This window comes from Gymnoscopelus microlampas, assembly GCF_963454915.1.
Source record: "Gymnoscopelus microlampas genome assembly, chromosome: 5".
Lineage (NCBI taxonomy): Eukaryota > Metazoa > Chordata > Actinopteri > Myctophiformes > Myctophidae > Gymnoscopelus > Gymnoscopelus microlampas.
The window spans coordinates 33,335,678-33,355,315 of NC_139942.1; the positions used below are offsets into that span (position 1 = coordinate 33,335,678).

Genomic DNA, 19,638 nt, shown 5'->3' on the forward strand with positions numbered 1-19,638 from the left:
AAAGAAGTAAAGCCTGCACAATGAATGCTCTCAATACCCTTAAATTCATAAGCAATGTTCAGGTCGCATCCTGAGATAGCTTTTGTACAAGAGCTATAATAGGGCCATCAGTCTATGTGAGTGAAAGCAGACAGGTGTGCTAGAGATTAGATATTGTCTGATAAGTTAAAAAAAAAGAAAGAAGAAAAACTGGAAAAGCTATGCCATCAAAGTGTCCTTGAGCAAGAAAGTGACAGGTGCAGTCAATGAAAAAGATAAATGCATGAGGTGTAAAAATGTACAATAACAAAGAAAATACCTGAACAAGTTAATGTTATTGTTAGCTGTTGCTATTTGATTAGTTGAACATGATTTGGGATGGATCATCTACAAGAGAGTTAACACGCTGAAAGAAGTTGGTCATCGCTGTCTGGACCTCTAAATCAGATCTCTTAAAAAACAAACAAACAAAGCAGAAATTAATATCACATCAGTGAATTTAAATGATTCATGAGTATAAACCCCCTGGGTTGATTTAACTCAGAGTGCAACACTGAATGTTTAACTGTAGTAAAGCGTGTAGTTGTGAGAATTCACCAGGGACTTTGACCTCTTTATTCGTCTTTGTGATGTGGGTTTTTATTCTGGTCAAATGAGGCTGGATGGTGTGTGGACTGGCTAATTCATCAGTTCTGCACAAATCCAGCACCACCTGTTGACACAATTATAAACAGGTCAAATTCCTCTCTCCACTCTCGGAGTTATGTGGTCCTTGAAATTAAAAGGTTTTAGAACCACTGGTCTTAGCATTAATGTGACGTATGTATCAAGGCTCATAGTATAGTGACATCAGTGTAGTGAAGTGGAAAAGACGTTTGACAACATCTCACTTTAGGGTTAGGCCAGGGTCAACCCTAACCCTCCAGTGCTGGATATAACCACTTGATCACTGGTGGAAATGATTACTAACGACTCATGAGAGATTATCATATATTAAGTTGACATCTAAGCATTCTCCATAACACTAACTATATAGAATGTGGTCTGCTCACAAGCAAAGATCATATCATATGGAAAATTGCAGAAAATTGACTATTGCCACCTGCTCATCATAAAGGCTTACCCATGCACGCAGGCCCATAACAAGTTGGACTCCCTCCCTGTACGTCAACATATCGGGGACTGTTTCCAACACAGTGCTAACAAACTCCTCCAGTATGCCACAGTACATCACTGCTCCCTTCTTCACTATCTCCCACAAAGCTGCAGACACAAGCTGCAGGGGCGGAAAGATGAGGCGCAGAGAGGAGAGGGGGAGAAGGGACGAACCTATTGGAAGTCAATATTATTATATTAAAACAAAATAATAATTAATAAATAAAAATTCCCGTCTGAAACAAAACAATATTTAATAATAATGTTGCAGTGGCAAAATATAAGTTGGATTGAACATGAAACAGCGGTCTTTTTAAACCTTCAATTATACATGATAACCCAACATGACGCAAAGCAGTGAGTGCACCCACTATCATCTGAAACAGTCTTGCTCATTGTTGGCATAATAGAAATGTCTTTTTTGAGGAGAAAGAATGTGTCCCATTAAGACCAATGGAAGCGATGGGAAACGACTGTAGAAATATGGAAGCCACGTCTCCCCGACTTCTCTTCGGGTAACGGCTGCATTCATACGCTCTCTTACGTCTTTACGCACGATGCTGATCTGGCACCGCACGCACGGCAATAACTCAGAGGCATCATTCTTTGTTATACAGAATGACCACTAGATGGTAGCATGGGCACGGATCTGAAAACGGATACGTTCCATAGCCCAGTGGTTCTCAAACCACTGTCTGGGCTAATGGATGTCAAGTTTTCTTTTTTTATATCATCATACCAAACAAAAAAAAATAGGTTCCTCCCAGATTATAATTGCATAATTATCCACAATGGCCTACAGCAAAATAAAATAAAGGAGAGGGTAAAACTATCACATTTTGCCATCTTGTTAATTTCCTTTCCAATTTGTGTCCTAATCTCCACATGCCTCTCCCTTCATGCGCGTGTGCGTGTGCGTGTGCGTGTGCGTGTGTGTGTGTGAGAGAGAGAGAGAGAGAGAGAGAGAGAGAGAGAGAGAGAGAGAGAGAGAGAAGAGAGAAGAGAAGAGAAGAGAGAGAAGTTCTATTCAACTTCAATAAGAAGAGATCAAGAATTGTGAAACTTGTGATGGCAGGCTTGGATGCATTAGGCCAATTAAGCACTACACACACAGACACCCAGGGCCGTCGCACGGGGGGTGTAAGTGGGACAGAGTTACTAGGGCCCAAGGAGGGGGGGGGGCTGGAAAATCCCCCCCCCCCCCCAAAGAAAAAAGAAAAACATTTTTTTTTTTTTTTTTTTGTCACAACTTTTAACTTTTTTCACAATTAAAATTACCTGAATGAAACAGATTTAGCGACCGTTGTATAAAAATAATGATTGAGGCTCTCTCTCTGCCTTTCTGTGGGCCCCTCTCAAGACAAAAAAGGTTTCGTCCGCTGTTACTACGTGGTGTGGATGAGAGATCAATTTGCTTTGCAGTTTGTACTTCCGGTTTAGAGCGGATACGGAAATGATCAGTGTGTTTCTATATATGTGTGTGTGTGTGTGTGTGTGTAAACTTACCGGATGCAGTAGGTGTGTCTAGACTCATATGATCACTGAACAAGTAATTGAAAGCAGTCTTTTCATTGGCTGAAAGCCGTAGCTGACTCGAAATCACTGAATGTCTGTCAGCTGCGCAGGCAGAACAGCGAAAATGAAACACACTGAAGTCAGTGACTGAGTGACAACTGAACTAAGCACAGCAGATACCTACCAAACAAAGTAAAAAGTCATGGCGCCTCCTTCCAAAAAAGGAAAATCTGGCTCTCAAAAAAGAAAAGAAAGACTAGAAAGAGAAAGAAAACAAAGTAGGGGCCCTAGGGGGAAACAACTCCTTACAAATTTCTTCCAAAAGACAGGTGAGCAGTGAGTGAACAACACACACAACTAAAGCCAGATGTATACGTTGTCGCATCGCATGACGGCTGTGCACACTGTGAAAATAGCCGATCTACAAGCATCTTGCTGCACCACATCTTGCTGTGATGCAACGTGTTGTGAGCTTGTATTTCTGCTACTTTTTGGCAGTGGTGGAAAGTAACTAAGTACATTTACTCTCAAGTACTGTACTTCAGTAAAATGTTGTATTTCCAATTTTCAGTACTATTACTTATACTCCACTACATCTCTGAGGAAAATATACTTAGTTTTACTCCACTACAATTATTTGAATACTTTAGTTACTAGTTTCTTTGCAGATTTGTATTATTATTACAAAACATACATTAACCTCTTCAGCCCTATAAATACTTTGGCCATCATTTGAAAATAGCAGATCTACAAGCTCACAACGCGTCCCACCGTGAGGCGTTGTGAGCTTGTAGATCTGCTATTTTCAAAAGATTTCTATACATTTTGAAAAGTTGAAATGGGACATTTCTGCATAATGAGTACTTTTACCTTTGGTACTTCAAGTACATATTGATTACTCGTGTAAATTTTGAATATCAAACTTTTACCTGTAACAAGCGTGTATATTTACATTGTGGTATTGATACTTTTACATAAAAAATCAGACTCTTGAAGTCTTGTTCAGTTGTCCTTTATTATACATTATATGATCCAAGCCCTTTGTCAATGTATGGTTGTCTTTTCTTATGCCCTGGGAATGATAAATACTTTATAAATGATAACAATCTCAAGTATGGTACTCTAGGCTACTAGAGTACCATACTCTGTAGGCTACTACAGTATGTTTAGAAATGAGGATACACATGTGGTTACATGTGCACAATTTAGTTATTTGGTTAATAATAAATGATAAAATAATATTTTATAATAAATCAGTAAAATCAGGCAAAAATAAGAATTAAATAACATAACCCTAACCCTATCCCTAAAACCGAAATAAAGCAACCAAAAAAACGAAAAGAAACTAACAAAATCCCCCCCAAAAACACAAATTTTTTTTTCGCACGCGCGCTGTGCGCGCGTGCGAAATGTGGTCGGGGGGCCCACAGAAATTTCTTTCCCCAGGGCCCAGATTTTGGTGCTACGCCCCTGCAGACACCCAACTGTAGCAACAGCCAGAATGCAGCAGCAAGTGATGTAGGCAAATGCTTGGATGCCAAACATCGACATATGTAGTGTAGATAATACTGACATTTACATAGCTATGCTGCCTTTGCTGCAACTTGCATCTTAGTTTTAAACATATTCCACTTGTAGAAATCATCTGAAGAAATGAAGGAATTCACTATTTTGCATCTTAATTTGTAGCATGTGTAGATCATAATATTTTGTGGCTAATACCAATATGAACTTTTGTTGAGGTGTTTTTAGATTTTCTTTCCATAGGTTAGGCTACTCATGCACACACAGGTCTGGCCAGATGTTCCCTTTGAATTAACCAAAGCAACTTTTAGTTTTAGCCCTGTGTTCATCAGTTCACTTCTAGGCTACTTTGTCATACATGGATTTGTACAGATTTACCCCACTGTATGTGGTGGAGACGTGGAGTAAAGGGGCAGAGGGACCTTTGATGTCACTGGAATAAACTGCAGCTCATTGGGAGAACGTCAAAGGCATGCACCCCAACCCTACTGCCTTACATTCACCAGTATGTTCACCAGTAAAGCCCGTATTTCTCCAAGCATGTACAAATGGAAAAAATAAGGTGCTTACCCGGTTGCCCCAAATGTTAACTCACCCTTCGGAGTCTTTGTGCAATGTATTAATCAATATTTGTTCAATACATATGTGTTTTAATCCCGTTTGTGGCCGAACGCCATTCCCCCCATCGTTTACTTCCTGTTTACATTGAGTGTAATTTCGGCTTTCACCGGATGCGCCCCACCAGTACCACCCATTGAGGAATACAGGGAATTTCCGACAGAATCCGACACAGACGGGATTGAAACACTTCTTTATTGGAAAATATGGACTAATACATTGCACAAAGACTCCGAGGCGCGAGTCATACTCGATAAAGTACATCTATGATCCAAGGCTATGTAAAATATACAACGTTCAGGAGAATGCTGCATTTTATGCCAAATAATCTGGTGTGTACAGTGTAGTTAGTAGCCTACAATAAACCAAGCAGGCCAAAATTAACAACTCATTGGAAGTCGACCGTTCATTGGCCATTCTGGAGGAGCGCACGGTTCAGCCAATCACACGCGCTCTGCGTTTGGAGCACTAATCGCGGATTAGACTGCAGGTTTGAGAAGTGGGAGAGAGGAGGTGGTCCAGTCATCATTACTATTCAAACAGTCACACATTCTATCATCAGTGCTGCTGCTGCTGCTCACTCCTCCACACCATGCACAGCCTGCCGCTAGTCTAGTCATTGGAATCTCAGGTGCGAGTGTGGGAATAAATAGATGGGTGTGAAGAAATGGTGGAAGCTGGCTAAATCAGGTAGGAATCAATTGATGGCCCCTTAAAATCTCGAAGAAGCTCGCTCGTCATCACCGTGGTGTGTGTAAGTGTGTTTTGTGCGCACCGCAGAGCAGACCGCGTTCGTTTTCGCGTGTGTCCAGCCCACAGACTGTAAAAAAAAAAAGAATGGATAAAGTGACGCCATTGGTTTCTACAGAGCCGTTTTGAAGCCTGTTTTTCAGCGATTTTGGTCCATCCATCATCATGTACAAGACGGCCAGTTACCCCCCGCCGGTGGATCCCGCGCCCACCATCATGCACGGGACTCCATGGTTTACAACTGGCTGTAGAGAATTACACAACACGCCCGTGGCGGTGGAGAAGAAACCTAAGAAGAAAGCGTTCAGCCTGGTCAAAATGATGTCTCTCAGCAGTAGCAGCAGCAACAAGAAGAAGCCACAAAGCAAACGCCAGCACCACAATAATAACATGCCGTTTACGATCCACTGTCACATCGGGAAAGAGATCAAGCACATTTGCAGCAACTGCAGCCGCGGGAACGACACACAGGATGGTGAGTAAGATCTCTACAGGCTGCGTCCACCCTACTGTGGTTTGGCCCATATAGACCTGCAGTGTAGGCGGATACAGGATAGGTGGGCACTAGGGACATCTGGGCATCTCCATGTAAAATTGGCCTTTTTGTCCAAAATGTTGGAAAATAAAATATTTGAAAAATTGTCTTAAGTAATGTACAATATACATGATGTGAACATGCACGGTACATCACTATCGGACTTAATTGTATCCTTCAACTTCTTGTTTATGCCCCACAACGACTGGATGTACAGGTTTTGTAACAATTTGTACCAAGTGTAGAAATATTAGACCTTAATTGTCGAATATTTAAGCACGTTCTAAAAATCTATACTTTACTTTACTTAAGATAATTTGTCAAATGTGTGTATACATATATTTTTTTACATTTTGGACAAAATAGTCCATTTTACATCAAGGTGCCCAGATGTCCCTAGTGCCCACCTATCCTGTTTCCGTGTGGGCTGGCTACTGCTATTCATGTTGTTACGCGTCACATTCATTGCATCTGACTGCAATGATATTATGCACATTTGACGATCAATCTTTGCGCGGTAGGATCGTGCATTACCTTCTCGTCGTTCTTCATGGATTCATCTCATCTGGTGGTCATGTGTGAATATTAAGACAATGAATGCTAATACACACCACACCAGGTGTAGGCTGGCCTATACTGTATGTCAGTCTGTGTCTGTACATACAGTCACTGAAGGAATTCCGTAGAGCGATAGCCTACATTGAATTGGATTGCCTGCTAAAAATAAACGACACCAATATGACAAAGCTTTCATATTCGCACTTCTCTGCGAGAAACGCTGGATCAAAATATTGTATTGTAAACTAATTTGCTCTGAAAGAGGAAATGGCGTGGTTTCAGTTACATTCCATTATCGGGTCCTGGAGTAGGCTAAATGTGGGTAATAATGATGAACAAGCTATTTAAATGGCATTCAACTAACATTCTCATATTATGAACTCCATTTTAAGAATATTTCAGCCTTTTTCAAGGATCATTACATCACCCCCCAGCCATCTTGGTCACCAAACAACAGGTGATTGTAATTGAACAACAGCTACAGCCAATGGGGCTGTATGCTTATTATGGAAAGCATAGGGCCTTCTGCTTGTATAGGCTACCACTATTTTACTGGCATCAGTGGCATTATGCATGAAACATAGTATCATGACTGAATATTGCCCACACAGCTCCTGTTCATTGTACAAATGTTTTCTTTTACATGTTGACAATTGTCAATGCAATTTATATTCTGACAGATTTTGAAAGACTGCTTTTGAGAAGGGCTGCTTGGAACGTAAGCTTTGTGTCACTCACATAGATGAAGTAGTGCTGTGTATGTATACAGAGATTTGCAGTGCACTAAGCAGCCGACATGTCTATATATTTTTTTTAAAAGAAGAAAAAAAGATGGAATGTTCCCTACCTTAAGCCCCCCCCTTCCTTTTTTTTATTACTTATATTGATGTAGCATTGCAGCAATTATATCTTTGTTGTGGTTGGCTGGCAGAGGAGGATTTTCACTCAAATCCATAGGGCATATGTGGTCACTTTTGCCATCTTCTCCCATTTGTTACACATTTCCCCTTTTCCGACCAGGATACCAGGTGACACTATCAGGACATATGCTGTGATGTAGGCCTGTTTAGCGGGAAAGCCTTGGATTGTTATTTCTGTGCAGTCTTGGATTTATGCTGTAGCAAATAGATTAATGTTGTGCTAATAACGTACTTCAGTCGGTGAGAACATTACGAGAGAAACATGTCCAATTTCTGAAGACTGCTGCTGGCCCTATTCATGCACTTCCTCTAAAGTGATGTTAGTGTGCTAGTATTTCTGTTTGAATCAAAGACTCCAGTTTAATTGCCTCTTATGATCATCCCTCCTGACTTAATAAATCCTCAAGCAATTCTAAACTGTTGTGATCAAATGGACTAATTGTGTCACTGTGAGATAACGGATGAATGTGTGTTTTGTGTGTTATTCGAGGGGGGGCACTTATAGATGGCAGCATCTGTTATGTAGTGAATAAATTCACAACTTCATTTAATGTTTGCCCCCCCAAAAAATGTGACATTCTTTGCTTTTGATGTCATAAGCATGTGTAGGTTAAACGGCTGTGCTTGGTGGTAGGGCTGCATGTAATGGCTAAAATAATAATCCCTATTATTTTACTTAATATTCTAATCACATCTGTGGTCAATTAGTATGAAGGGCCTCTGATGTTGTGCCTCTTGTGAGCCTGATGTGGAGATGAGTTGTACAGTGTTCTGCTTATTAACCGTTCGTATAAAGATGAGGGCAAAGTGCAACAGCTGACCAAATAAGGTGTTTAAAATAAATTGCCAAGTAAGTTTCATGATTACATAAGTGTGAATCACAATGTTCAATTAACTTTGCAACCCTACTTGTGAATATTTAGGAAGTGGAGGAAGATTCTGCCCAAACAAGGTGCTTAAAGCTTAATTTATATAGTCCATCACACGGCGGTCACTTACCCACAAAATGGTCTTTCTTGTCGCCAAGCGACACATCATACTACAGAGTATAATTAGTCTTAGCAGTCTGTATAGAGATACCTGCCAAACTAGCACAAACCAATCCGTGTGATCTAGCCTCCCACAGCTCAGATTCAGATACACAGACCCACTTCAGACTTTATCCAGTCTCTGTAGTCTGGAAGAGACTGCTTGCTTCCTTTTTTCTTTTATTTATTTTGTGGCCAAGCAAAGGTGTCTGATTCCCCGTTGTTCATTCTCCTGCAAGACTACCATAACTTCATTCCCTCTACAGCCTGACCTACAGTTTGACAGCCCTTGTTTTTGGTCTCCCTAACAGCTGAGGAAGTTGAGAGGTTGGCTGCCATGCGCTCCGAGTCCCTGGTCCCGGGGACCCACACTCCTCCCATCCGACGTCGCAGCAAATTTGCCACTCTGGGACGTCTCCTCAAGCCCTGGAAGTGGAGGAAGAAGAAGAGTGAGAAGTTCAAGCAGACCTCTGCTGGTATGAAACCCCATTTATTAAATTAACACGTAGGTTTTTTTTTACTGTGTAATTTTGTTAGCATTCAGAATCTTACTGTGTACCATGTGTGTGTGTACAATACACATACACGGGCGCACAAGCGCGCCCCACGCATCATAAACGTACTTTTCTCCTGAAATGACATGCCGTGGGTGTGTGTGTGGTGAATTTCCCCTTAGCCAGTCAGGGACAGAATCGAGCTAGGTTTCAGACTTGAAGGTAATAGAAATTGGTACAAATTGACTGAGTGAAAGTGCAGTTTTGCTGTTTAACTTTTTGAGCTCTCTTAAAGTCCCTTTGATCCTGCAGTCAGGGGCAAGTGAAGGACATGCTCCTGTCAGATATGGCTGCATGTATTTTACATGGTTGCACATAGTGTATTTTTGTTGTTGTACAAAGAACAATTATATGGTGCAAGTTCTTTACAACACACCACCACCTGAAGTGAAAACTAAAGGGGAATATCTGTTTTACTTGTACATGAAATTGTGACAGACACACACCTGAATCTTGATTGGACAGGCTTTGTTAATGCTGCGTTTGTGTCTGCTGTGAGATTTAGTTGAATCACAATGTCTGTCTGACATCATTGCGTTTGCCATGAGTCTTCACTGACCACTACATTGTGCCTTTCAGTTCACTTACTATTGGTCTTGTTAGCAGTTCATTCGGTCCCCAGTATGCCATGATAACGAATACTCAGTTATTTGTATCGCAAGTACCAAAAGCAAGGAATGCTACTTCTTTTCACCTTTAATACATTTTTTTTATTTTGTATGGAGGGGGCCTGATATTGCCTATCCTCATGGTTTTTGACTGTTGCATTCCCTCAAGGATATTTGGCACTAGCTTGTATTTCTAGCCCTATACTCTTTTGCCCCTGGCCCTACAATCCCTGTTGAGTAAGTGATATTTTTAGTATCCCTCACCCAAAATGCTGATGCCTATATTTTAGAACTCCTTATAAATGGCTGGCCGCTGTCCTTTTGATCATTCTTTTAAATCCACCAGGCGATGATTATGAAACTTTTTTTCTCCCTGCATAGTCATATTTCTCTACGATAACATCACCTCTTTTTTCCTTTTTTTAGTGAAGGACGAACTGATGAGAATAAAAGGTTTCGTATTTTTTTGAAACACTGCTGTTAATCAGTGGAGGCCAATGGATGAGCTCTTTTATCCTTTTATTATCCAATTGTTTTGTGTACAATGTAGCAGCTACCATGTTCAGCTCATGTACATTGTCCTAGCAAATCCTCTTTAATATCAGCATGATACATTTGTGACCTACACTCATTTCCCATTGGCTCTCTAGGCTTATGCTTTGTACTTCAAGAGCCTTTTTATTTTTTTAACGTGTTTATTGTTGTTGGAACAATGCACTTTTATTTTATTTAATTTCTTCCTTCATGGCCTCCATGAAATACCTGCCCTGCTTAATACTACAACTGTAAAACTTAGTTTTTTGGCTATATAGTAATCATTTAATTGCTTACTAAAATTCTGAACGTTATGGAACACTTATTTCTTTTGGTTGGCATATCATTTGATTTATAGCGTACCTTTCAGTCATCTATAGGTCTGGGACCAGAGCTGTCCTGCAGTGTTCTTATTTATGCTCTTATCTCTGCAGTTGTTTCTGGTGGCCTGATGTTGTTCATGCTTCCTGTGTCAGTAGGGAGCAGACCAGCTGCTGGCTATGCAGATGTTGTTGCAGGTAATTGGACACTGTGAGAGCACAGTAGAGTAGAGGATTATGGATGACGTGTTGTGATACCAGTCGGATGAAAGCCAGCTCTAAGGGACTTATCTCAGGAAGATGGCAAGGTCTGGCACCATGGCACGTTATCTTGCATCCTGTCTGTCCACCATGCAGCTTAACAGTGCAGTTGTGTCAGGAACAGTGCTCAGTTGGTTGAGGGACCCTACAAGTGATCTGAGCATCTGACTTCTCTCTGTGCTTAGCTTAGCTTTATCCCTCCTGGTTTCCCGTTTAAACGGCAGATGGGGAAAAAAAGGAAACCCTGTCAATTCTAACGCCATTGTGCCCTTAATGTTGTATCTGTCAAAGTCTCATTGGTGAAACCACATCTAAAAGCCCCTTCTTTCACTGATAAAAGAAGGCATGAAAGTTTTAATATTTTTTTCTGAGACAAAGGCTGACTGAATAGCTTTGGTAAAAGCCTCCACTTTGAGATACCAAGCCTCGGGGTTGGTTGAGTGTGTTCAGTCTATCTGGGTCACTTCACAGTGGAATACGTCTCTAAAACCTTGCATAGTGTTCTCAAGTCATTGCAGTATGTACTCAGTTATGCCAGTTTCATTTAATATGCTCTTAGCTTAGTCTCTCAGATGAATTGCTTATCGTCGTCTTCGGTAAAGATCATGAGTGGCTGGAGTACAGGATCAAGATTTTGACTTGGTACATACTGTACTTGTCTGTGTAAAATAAGATTTAGTTTAGGCTATATTTCACTTTATATATTTAGTGAAATATCTACAAGCTCACATGAGCCTGTAGTTCTGGTGGTTAAAGGACCATACTGATCGTCTGGCATTTTTAGCCCATTACGTATGACTTGCAGGGGTGTTGGAAAAAATCGATTCATGTAAGAATCAACGATTAAAAATCTATTCACAATTTCCAAAAATAGATAATAAAAAATAAGTTAAAGTACTAACTCCAGTCACTTTCAGCACAGCTAAGGTGTGTGTGTGTCACTGTCCAGCTAGGCTGCCCTAGCGCGTCTGATATCCATTGGTTCACCGATCTGTGCTCCCGCGCCCTCCTTCTCCCCAATGTGCAGCATTGAGAGCCCTGACGTCACAACATTTGGAGCGACGCCCACTACACTCTGGTTGGTTGGGGAATTCACCCACTTCCTATGCCAGAAACGTCAACAGGCTGGTCCAAAACACGAAGGAAAATAAAAGCCTGGAGATCGAGGCTACTGTCCAGCTGACGCTTTCATGCTTAGACAGCTGCAAGAGAAAACCATAACTAAAAATGTATATAACGCAAAGAATGAATGATAAGCCACCTTTTTAATAATATAACATTACAAATAAGAATTAGAATTATAGCGCCACCATGAGGGCGATTGTGGCCTACTGGGAGTGTGCGTGTAAAGTTTCATGGCAATCGGACGCTGCGTTCATGATTTGTGGCATTTTGTGCAAAACGGGTCCCTCCCGCAAACTTTGAAAGCCAATCTGAAAAAACAGACCGATACATTTTCATCACATGACTATAGAGATAATGTGCACTTGCCATGCAAATATAAATAAATATGCAATAAATACTGATAGATTTACTACTTTATTACTGAACATGCTACCTGCCCCTTCTGCCCATGATACGCTTATATATATTATCAGTTGATATTTGTGGAAATTAGAGTTGAATAAAATGATATACTGTAGGAAAAACACTGTCATATATTTTGTTAGAATTTCATTCAGTTCATACAGTCCTCAATTCACCATATCCTGAGGTCTATAACTGATGTGCCTCTGCCGGAATATTTTGGAATATATTGACGTGGTGGTGTTGTTGTTGTTTTCTCCCTAAACCGTTTCTCTACTCAGCAGCTAATGCTTGGCCTGAAGCTGATCTGAGATGAGTGTCTCTGGGAAAACTTGAGTATGGAGAGTGATACTGAACATCTGGTATCCTGGAGGAACTTGTAATGGAGCATACTGTTTGATGATTACTTGCGCCGCTGTGACATTTTATAACATCGAAGCACAAAGTATTGTGACAGTTTTCCTGTGAGATTTTGCTTCAAATCAGAGAGCATTTGGTTTTTAATCCATTGTGTTTCATGACTGAAGCACAAGGTCGGGCTGTCATGAATCTAGGAGGAGGTATTAGCTTTGGAGACATCGACTATCTTGGGTCAGGAGCAGCACTATTTTGTGTCAGGGGCAGGACAAGACTCCAGGGTCCTACACATGTAAAACGTGCATGCACACACGCGAGCACACACACAGCACAAGCTGTGGTCTCTTTCTCTTTTAAGCAGGAGCCACTGGCCTGCAGGGAGACTCTTGTGCAGGGGTCTTACTGATCCTCATTTCACAATCTTAATTGGTTCCTTTGCAGGGGTAGATTTTTAAATGACTAACGTGACGTTTAACCACCTCCTCTCAGCCTAGTGATAGAAAAAGAAATCTAAAGATAGCTACAGGCAGTAGCTTGGGGACATGGCTGCTTGTACATAATGCATTACTATAGGAGGTGTAATTTTAGCTTTACTCTTATGGAGCAGCAGCCTTTTGCTTGGATTGATTGGAGGGCATGATTTTAACAATTACATTCATTTGTTTAAATTTAAATTCAGAGCTTAATATCAAATCAATTTATTACCAACATATAAATGTCATGTACACGTGGTACATGTGTCTACTTATTATTATTGATTATCAAAATGGGTCACAGTAGGTCATCTTCAGATTGATATTGGGGGTGACATTGTGTTCCATTATTTGCAGAGTTATCGTGGTTGGGTGAATGAAACATCATATTCTTTTACAGATGGTAATACTCATTTCTACATTCCTCCACAGAATTTTAGGGCTAATTTGGATGGATACATTAATAATTCATATGCATTTTAAAATATGATGAATAATCATGAGACTACTCTTAAGTTTAAAACCATGTTGCCTAAGGCCCTTCCGTGTGGTCTTCACAGGAAATCGTCTCATAAAAATGTTCTCTGCATATCCTCACAGGATTTCAGTGAATGGACTGACCAAAGAGAATGGCTTGATCAAAATGATGATGTCACGCTAACATTCGCTGGTGTGATGTTTCATTGATGATTGTTGGTACTGTGGACAATAACCTTTTTTTTCTTCTATTCAGCTTTGGAAAGAAAGATGTCCGTGAGACAGAGCAGAGAGGAGTTGATCAAGAGAGGTGTGCTGAAGGAGATCTTTGAAAAAGGTAAGGCTGTGTGAGAGTTTCTCATAGTAATCTACATGTATGACTTTAAGCTGTGAGAAGAAGAAGAATATGCTGTTCAATTCCACAGCCTCGAGTTAATATATTAACATGTTTAACCACATGAACCCTAGCGTCTCTATTCTGGGCATGAAATAATAGGCGAACACTGGGTGAAAGAAGGGGGCCAACTACAGACCCCTGGGGGACCCTGATCAACATCGTATTATTTAGGGTTTAAATGGTTCAAGTGCAGCCAGTCTTTAGTGCAGATACAAACTTAATATTGGTCATCTAAAGATATGACCTTCAAATTTAGAAACTATTTTGCCCGGTATTAAGAGGTATGCTATGATCCTGATCAGACAGGTTATGGAGCTGCACCAAAGTTGTTCCAAGTCATATGCCTGTCAATCTGCCATCTGATATGCTCTAAATAGAAGTGGTCTGAGAGAGGGGCGGGGATTATAAATCCCATTATGGCTCAAAAAATATTAATCTTTCATCTCATTGGCCACTGGAGTATAATCAGCTTTTAGCTGGCTGACACCCTTGCCTGGCAGGGCACACACCAGCCAAACCCTGTCTATCACTGGATAGAATGAAAAGCAGCAAACCAATACATATACAATACATCTTCTGTCATCATAGCAGATCTATCTCAAGAAGGCACTCTGTCAATAAACTTGCTTTCAAATATTAACTTCTAGACCCCGGTCGATATAGCAAATTATGAGTCATATGTACAGTGTAGATAAACGAGAGTTCCATTAAAGGGCTTCTGAGTGAACTTTAGTTGAGCTTACTTAGCTGCCAGAAGGTCAAGCGTACCTTTTTACCCAATATTCAACTTTTTAAGGAATCCCACCTTTTTCGTTCGACAGGGTGAACGCAAAACCCCAAATCTCCCAGGGTTAATGGGATATTAGTGCCCTGCAGTGGTGGGAGAAGTACTTCAATATTTTAAGTAAAACTAGCACTACCACAATGTAGAAATAATCTGTAACTGTTGGCATCAAAATGTAGCCTGGTAAACCCTCCCTCCGGAAATCTCATTTCCATTTGATTTCAGAAAGGAGTCTGGTCTGAAACGCCTTTCTCCAATAATCGCTCTGCTCGCCGAGCCGACGAGCCTATCAGCGTCGTCGCTCATTGTTCTGTGATTGACAGCGACAGTTGGCCAATCAGGTGGCGAGTTCGAGTGAGCCCGAATGAACCCGAGTGCAGCCTGAGAGCCGCCGAAAAAAGACGAACGGCAGCCATTGTTGTTTGTGCGAGTGCCTTCACTTCTTACTTTCAGTTTTATAACGCTTTCAAACTTCTTTTTTGAGGCACGGAATTTACTTATAAGATATCGTTTGGATAGAATTTAGTTGTTTAACTTCATATATGTGGTCAATTAATCATGACAGAGCATATTTAAAAATATAAATTTAGAGAACCGGCAGGGGCGGGGAGTGACACGCATGTATCCCAATAAGGCAACCTATTTTCGGCATGGCCGTCCCAAAAGTCCCGTTGCGTCACATAGTCTGGAGCTCGTCAAAATGAACTGTTCATTGGCTGAAGGGGGAAACGATCATTGGTTGAAGGGGTTGTCGGTCAACGGTATTACTCCCGCCCAACTCCAGCCCACAGCGATTATTGCAGAAAGGCGTTTCAGACCAGACTCCTTTCTGAAATCAAATGGAAATGAGATTTCCGGAGGGAGGGTTTACCAGGCTAATCAAAATGTACATAGAGTGTGAAATGTTTATCTGATATTTTCGAATAGCCGAAGTATAAAATAGGGCTTAAGTTGTTAATGTACGTTTTGTAATAATCAAACTCTAAAAAAAAATACAGTTTTAAAATAATTGTAATAGAGTAAAAACTAGAATATTTGCCTCTGTAGCAGAGTAAATGTATAAATTGTCCACAGGAAGGAAATACTGACGTAAAAAGTACCTAAAGATTCCTGTGTGTGTGCAAAAGTTAGATTTCCCATCACAAAGAGTAGCAGGAAATGGTAATTATTTGTTGTACGTTTGTGCATATCTACACCTTGTCACCATAATTCCGTCAGACCTCCAAAACTATAGGAGGAAACTTGTCATCCTCCACAGTTGTTTGAACAGGTCTCTGTGCTGAAATGAGTCATCTCTTCTTGTTACCAATTGGATGCCTCAGGTGGCAACAAGAAGTTGTGGCTGGCGCTATCACGGTAGAATCAGTTGATGGAAAAATGCATATGCACACACACGCATTTTTCCATCAACTGATTCTACCGTGATAGCGGTAGAATCAGAATCGCACACACATACTGGCACACTTGTGTGTGTATGCAGACAGCAGATGGGTGACAAATTAAAGGAAAAAGCTGAAGAAATTACTAAACATAACGATTGCACATATGCTTCCATACAGGTACTGCATGAGACGATAAACTCGACAATTAAACCGTTAACATCATCTTGCTGAGCTCTCTGACATGTGTAAAAATGCAGAGCAGGCCCAGTTGACTCCTAGTTTGGATCAGGAAATGATCTAAGTGACTATGAGGGTTTGTTATTGGAGCATGGATGGCAGGAGCTTCAGTCACAAACACTGCTCTGTAGATTGGCTAGTGTTTGAGTGATTGAAGCACTTTATTTAGAAAGACATCTACAGAAACCGTACAGGGAAGTACAATTCACAATCATACAGTAGGTCCTCTAAACTAGATTAAAAGCACAATGGCTTATTTAAAATGAGATCCCCACGCACTCAAATCATGATGACATTTAAGAAAAAAGACAGATATACACTACTATGCAGAACGTTATACAATCAGCTTAAAGGTTACTGGTGTTAACGGTGACTAAAGTGGCAATTCGATCTATAGTAAATAGAACATGTGATCATTGGTACAAAAACCATAGGCATTGATTTATAGCAGTGGTTCTCAACCGGTCCTTGAGGGGGTTCCAGAATCCAGGGGGTCCCCAGCCAAATTAATAGTTAGGAACCAAATTGACCCTTATATGTCTATAACTCTGAGAGTGTACAAATTGGTTCCATTTGTACCCTCTCAGAGTTAAATGAACACTGATGATGGTGATACAGTGTAGGTTGGGACCCCCAATAAATCTAAATCTTTTGAGTCCCTGGCATATCTTTTCAAATGGGGGTCCTTGGGCTAATATGTGTCAATTTGGGGGTCCTTGACGCGAAAAAGGTTGAAAACCACTGGTTTATAGAGATGTTGTAAACAAGTCCTTTGGTTAGATGAGTCATCTTTCACCATATTCTCCACAAGTGGGTGAGTGCATCATGTGGCGTACCCCAACAGAACGGTACAGGCCTGAATGCTTGACTCCTACAGTGAGGGGGTCCAGTGGCTCTGTTATGCTGTGTGTGGGGGGCGGGTATGTTTTGGATCCATTGGACTTCTTAGGGAGGGATGGGGTCACTGTAAATCAATATGAAGTTATTCTGATTGATCACCTTTATCCTATGATGAATCATTTTATGTCCTAATGGGAATGGTCTCTTCCAAGATGACTATGCCCCCATGGCATGACGGGTCACTGAATTGTCTGGTATGAAAATGATGTGAAGCTATGCTATGGCCTTTGCAGTCACCAGCAGTGGGCCAGTAGACTGCCCTAGCGAGTCTGATATCATGTCTTGAGGCGTGGGTTCAAAATCTCCAGAAAAAAAATCCGCCGGATCCTATTGGTTCACCGATCTGTCCGTCAGCCCGCGCCCCTCCTCCTCCCCAATGTGCAGCATTGAGAGCCCTGACGTCACAACATTTGGAGCGACGCCCACTGCACTCTGGTTGGGGAAATGAAACACGTCCTATTCCAGGAACGTCAACAGGCTGGTCCAGACTGTTATTTTTGAGCAAAACTAAAAACTAAAAGCCTGGAGATCGAGGCTAGTCGGCCAGTAATGTGTTACAGTGGCGTGTCCTCAGGTGGCACTGGCCTCCCCTAGAATCGTAGGTGCCACACCAGGGCCAGGTGCCACCCTATTAGACACTTTGAAAATACACTTGGAGCGTATTTCTATAATATTTTCAGCAGAATTCAATTAACAGTTGGAATGTGTGAACTGATAGCATTTAGAGCATTAGGTTTGTGTGGGGGTGAAAGTTATTTGCCTTATTGATTGATCTCTGAGTCATAAGCAAACTAACTTGTTTTTATTCTTTCTCATCAGCAACTGTTGAATTTCGATCTTCAATGGATGGCAGAGTCTGCACTCAGGACCACCCCTCTCTGAAGTCATCTATGATTATGCCCAGCAAGAAGTCTTTTACATACCCAGGTGACTTTCAGGGTACCCCTGCCAAGCCCCCATTGTACCACAAACAGCCTCCTGCCCTCCCTCCAAAGCCTTTCTCCAGGACTTTCTCCAACCACAGCACAGGTGAGTTATCTACATTCCTCAGTGCACAACACTCTCAAACAGTGGTGGAGGAAGTAGCTGCACCCCAATGTAGAAATACGCTCTTACACATTTAAGTCCTGCATCCAACATTTTACTGAGCTCAGCCAGGATGAAAGGCCGGGAAGCGGATCTTTTAGCCTCTGACCGTGTGTGTCTGTACTGCTAATCTTGGACACTGCTGGACTGATCAGTGTGAAACATTGCACACTCCCAGTAGGCCATGGTAGAACCTCCACCCCAAATGTTTCAAATCGGCCTCCATGGTGGTTCTATAAGGTGGTTCTATAAACGGACAGCTTCACATTTGTGCCTGTAACTCTTGAACCGTAGGTTGTAAAAAGAATCCCCCCCCCCCACACACACCCCGGATTCCTTGGATCATGACGCAACAATGAATGCATATAGGCCACACCCGATTAGGCCTGATTAGATTTAGCACCATTTTATGTTTTCTTCAAAACAAATCTTTTGCTACTACAGACTTTGTCCAAAACTCACACAAATCGGTACACATTATCTCTCTTGCGTCGTGTGATCAAGATGTATCATTCAGATTATTCATATTCCATTCCGATTGGGTACGATTGGAGGGGCCAGTATTGGAAACAAAAGGGAAATCATGAGACGTTGCATCGTCCATTGTACAAACTGTTAAAGCTTCCTCATGTCCTGACGGCTACACCCCACAACTGACACAGCCCTGTGTAAGCAACCCAGCCTGGCAGATGGCTGCATTCAGAGGAGCACATTTTCTACTTATGAATGCATTCATGTCTTCATCACTTAAAATTTGCAGCTGGTAATAGGGTCACTGATCAACTGTATGTGCTGCTGGGTGCTTAACCTGTAATAATGCATAATATCATTTATCAGTTGTGTTTTGTATTAATAATCTAAATCTGCAAATAAACTTGGAACTAAAGCTGTCAAATAATTGTAGTGGAGTGAACGGCTGCAATTATCAGCCTCTGACATTTCGGTCACTGTCAAATCTGTCCCTGTCAAATCTGTCACTGGGAAGTGGCATTACCTTGGCCTAGTTGGCTTGTTCCCACCACTCTAATCAACTCTGAGCCCAAGAGTGATTTATGAGAGTTTTGCTCTCATATTTTCTCTGTTATATTTCGTTGCTGTTGAGCAGAAACATAATTTCTCCTTATTTCAACTTTTTATGTATGTTTCTATTCTTGTACAT

At 41.2% G+C, this 19,638-nt stretch overlaps 1 protein-coding gene across 1 annotated transcript in view; it reads left to right on the forward strand.

Annotated features, from left to right (window-relative positions):
* Nucleotides 1-5,706: 5,706 nt before the first annotated feature.
* The window catches only part of LOC311045371 (phosphatase and actin regulator 1), a gene marked incomplete at its 5' end in the record, with an annotated part of 34,436 nt that continues 20,504 nt past the window's right edge, over nucleotides 5,707-19,638 (forward strand). The window contains 4 exons of the mRNA XM_084057216.1: nucleotides 5,707-6,016; nucleotides 8,894-9,058; nucleotides 13,950-14,030; nucleotides 18,213-18,422. Of these exons, the coding sequence (XP_083913342.1) occupies nucleotides 5,707-6,016; nucleotides 8,894-9,058; nucleotides 13,950-14,030; nucleotides 18,213-18,422 (766 nt within the window). The remainder of the gene's footprint in view (nucleotides 6,017-8,893; nucleotides 9,059-13,949; nucleotides 14,031-18,212; nucleotides 18,423-19,638) is intronic.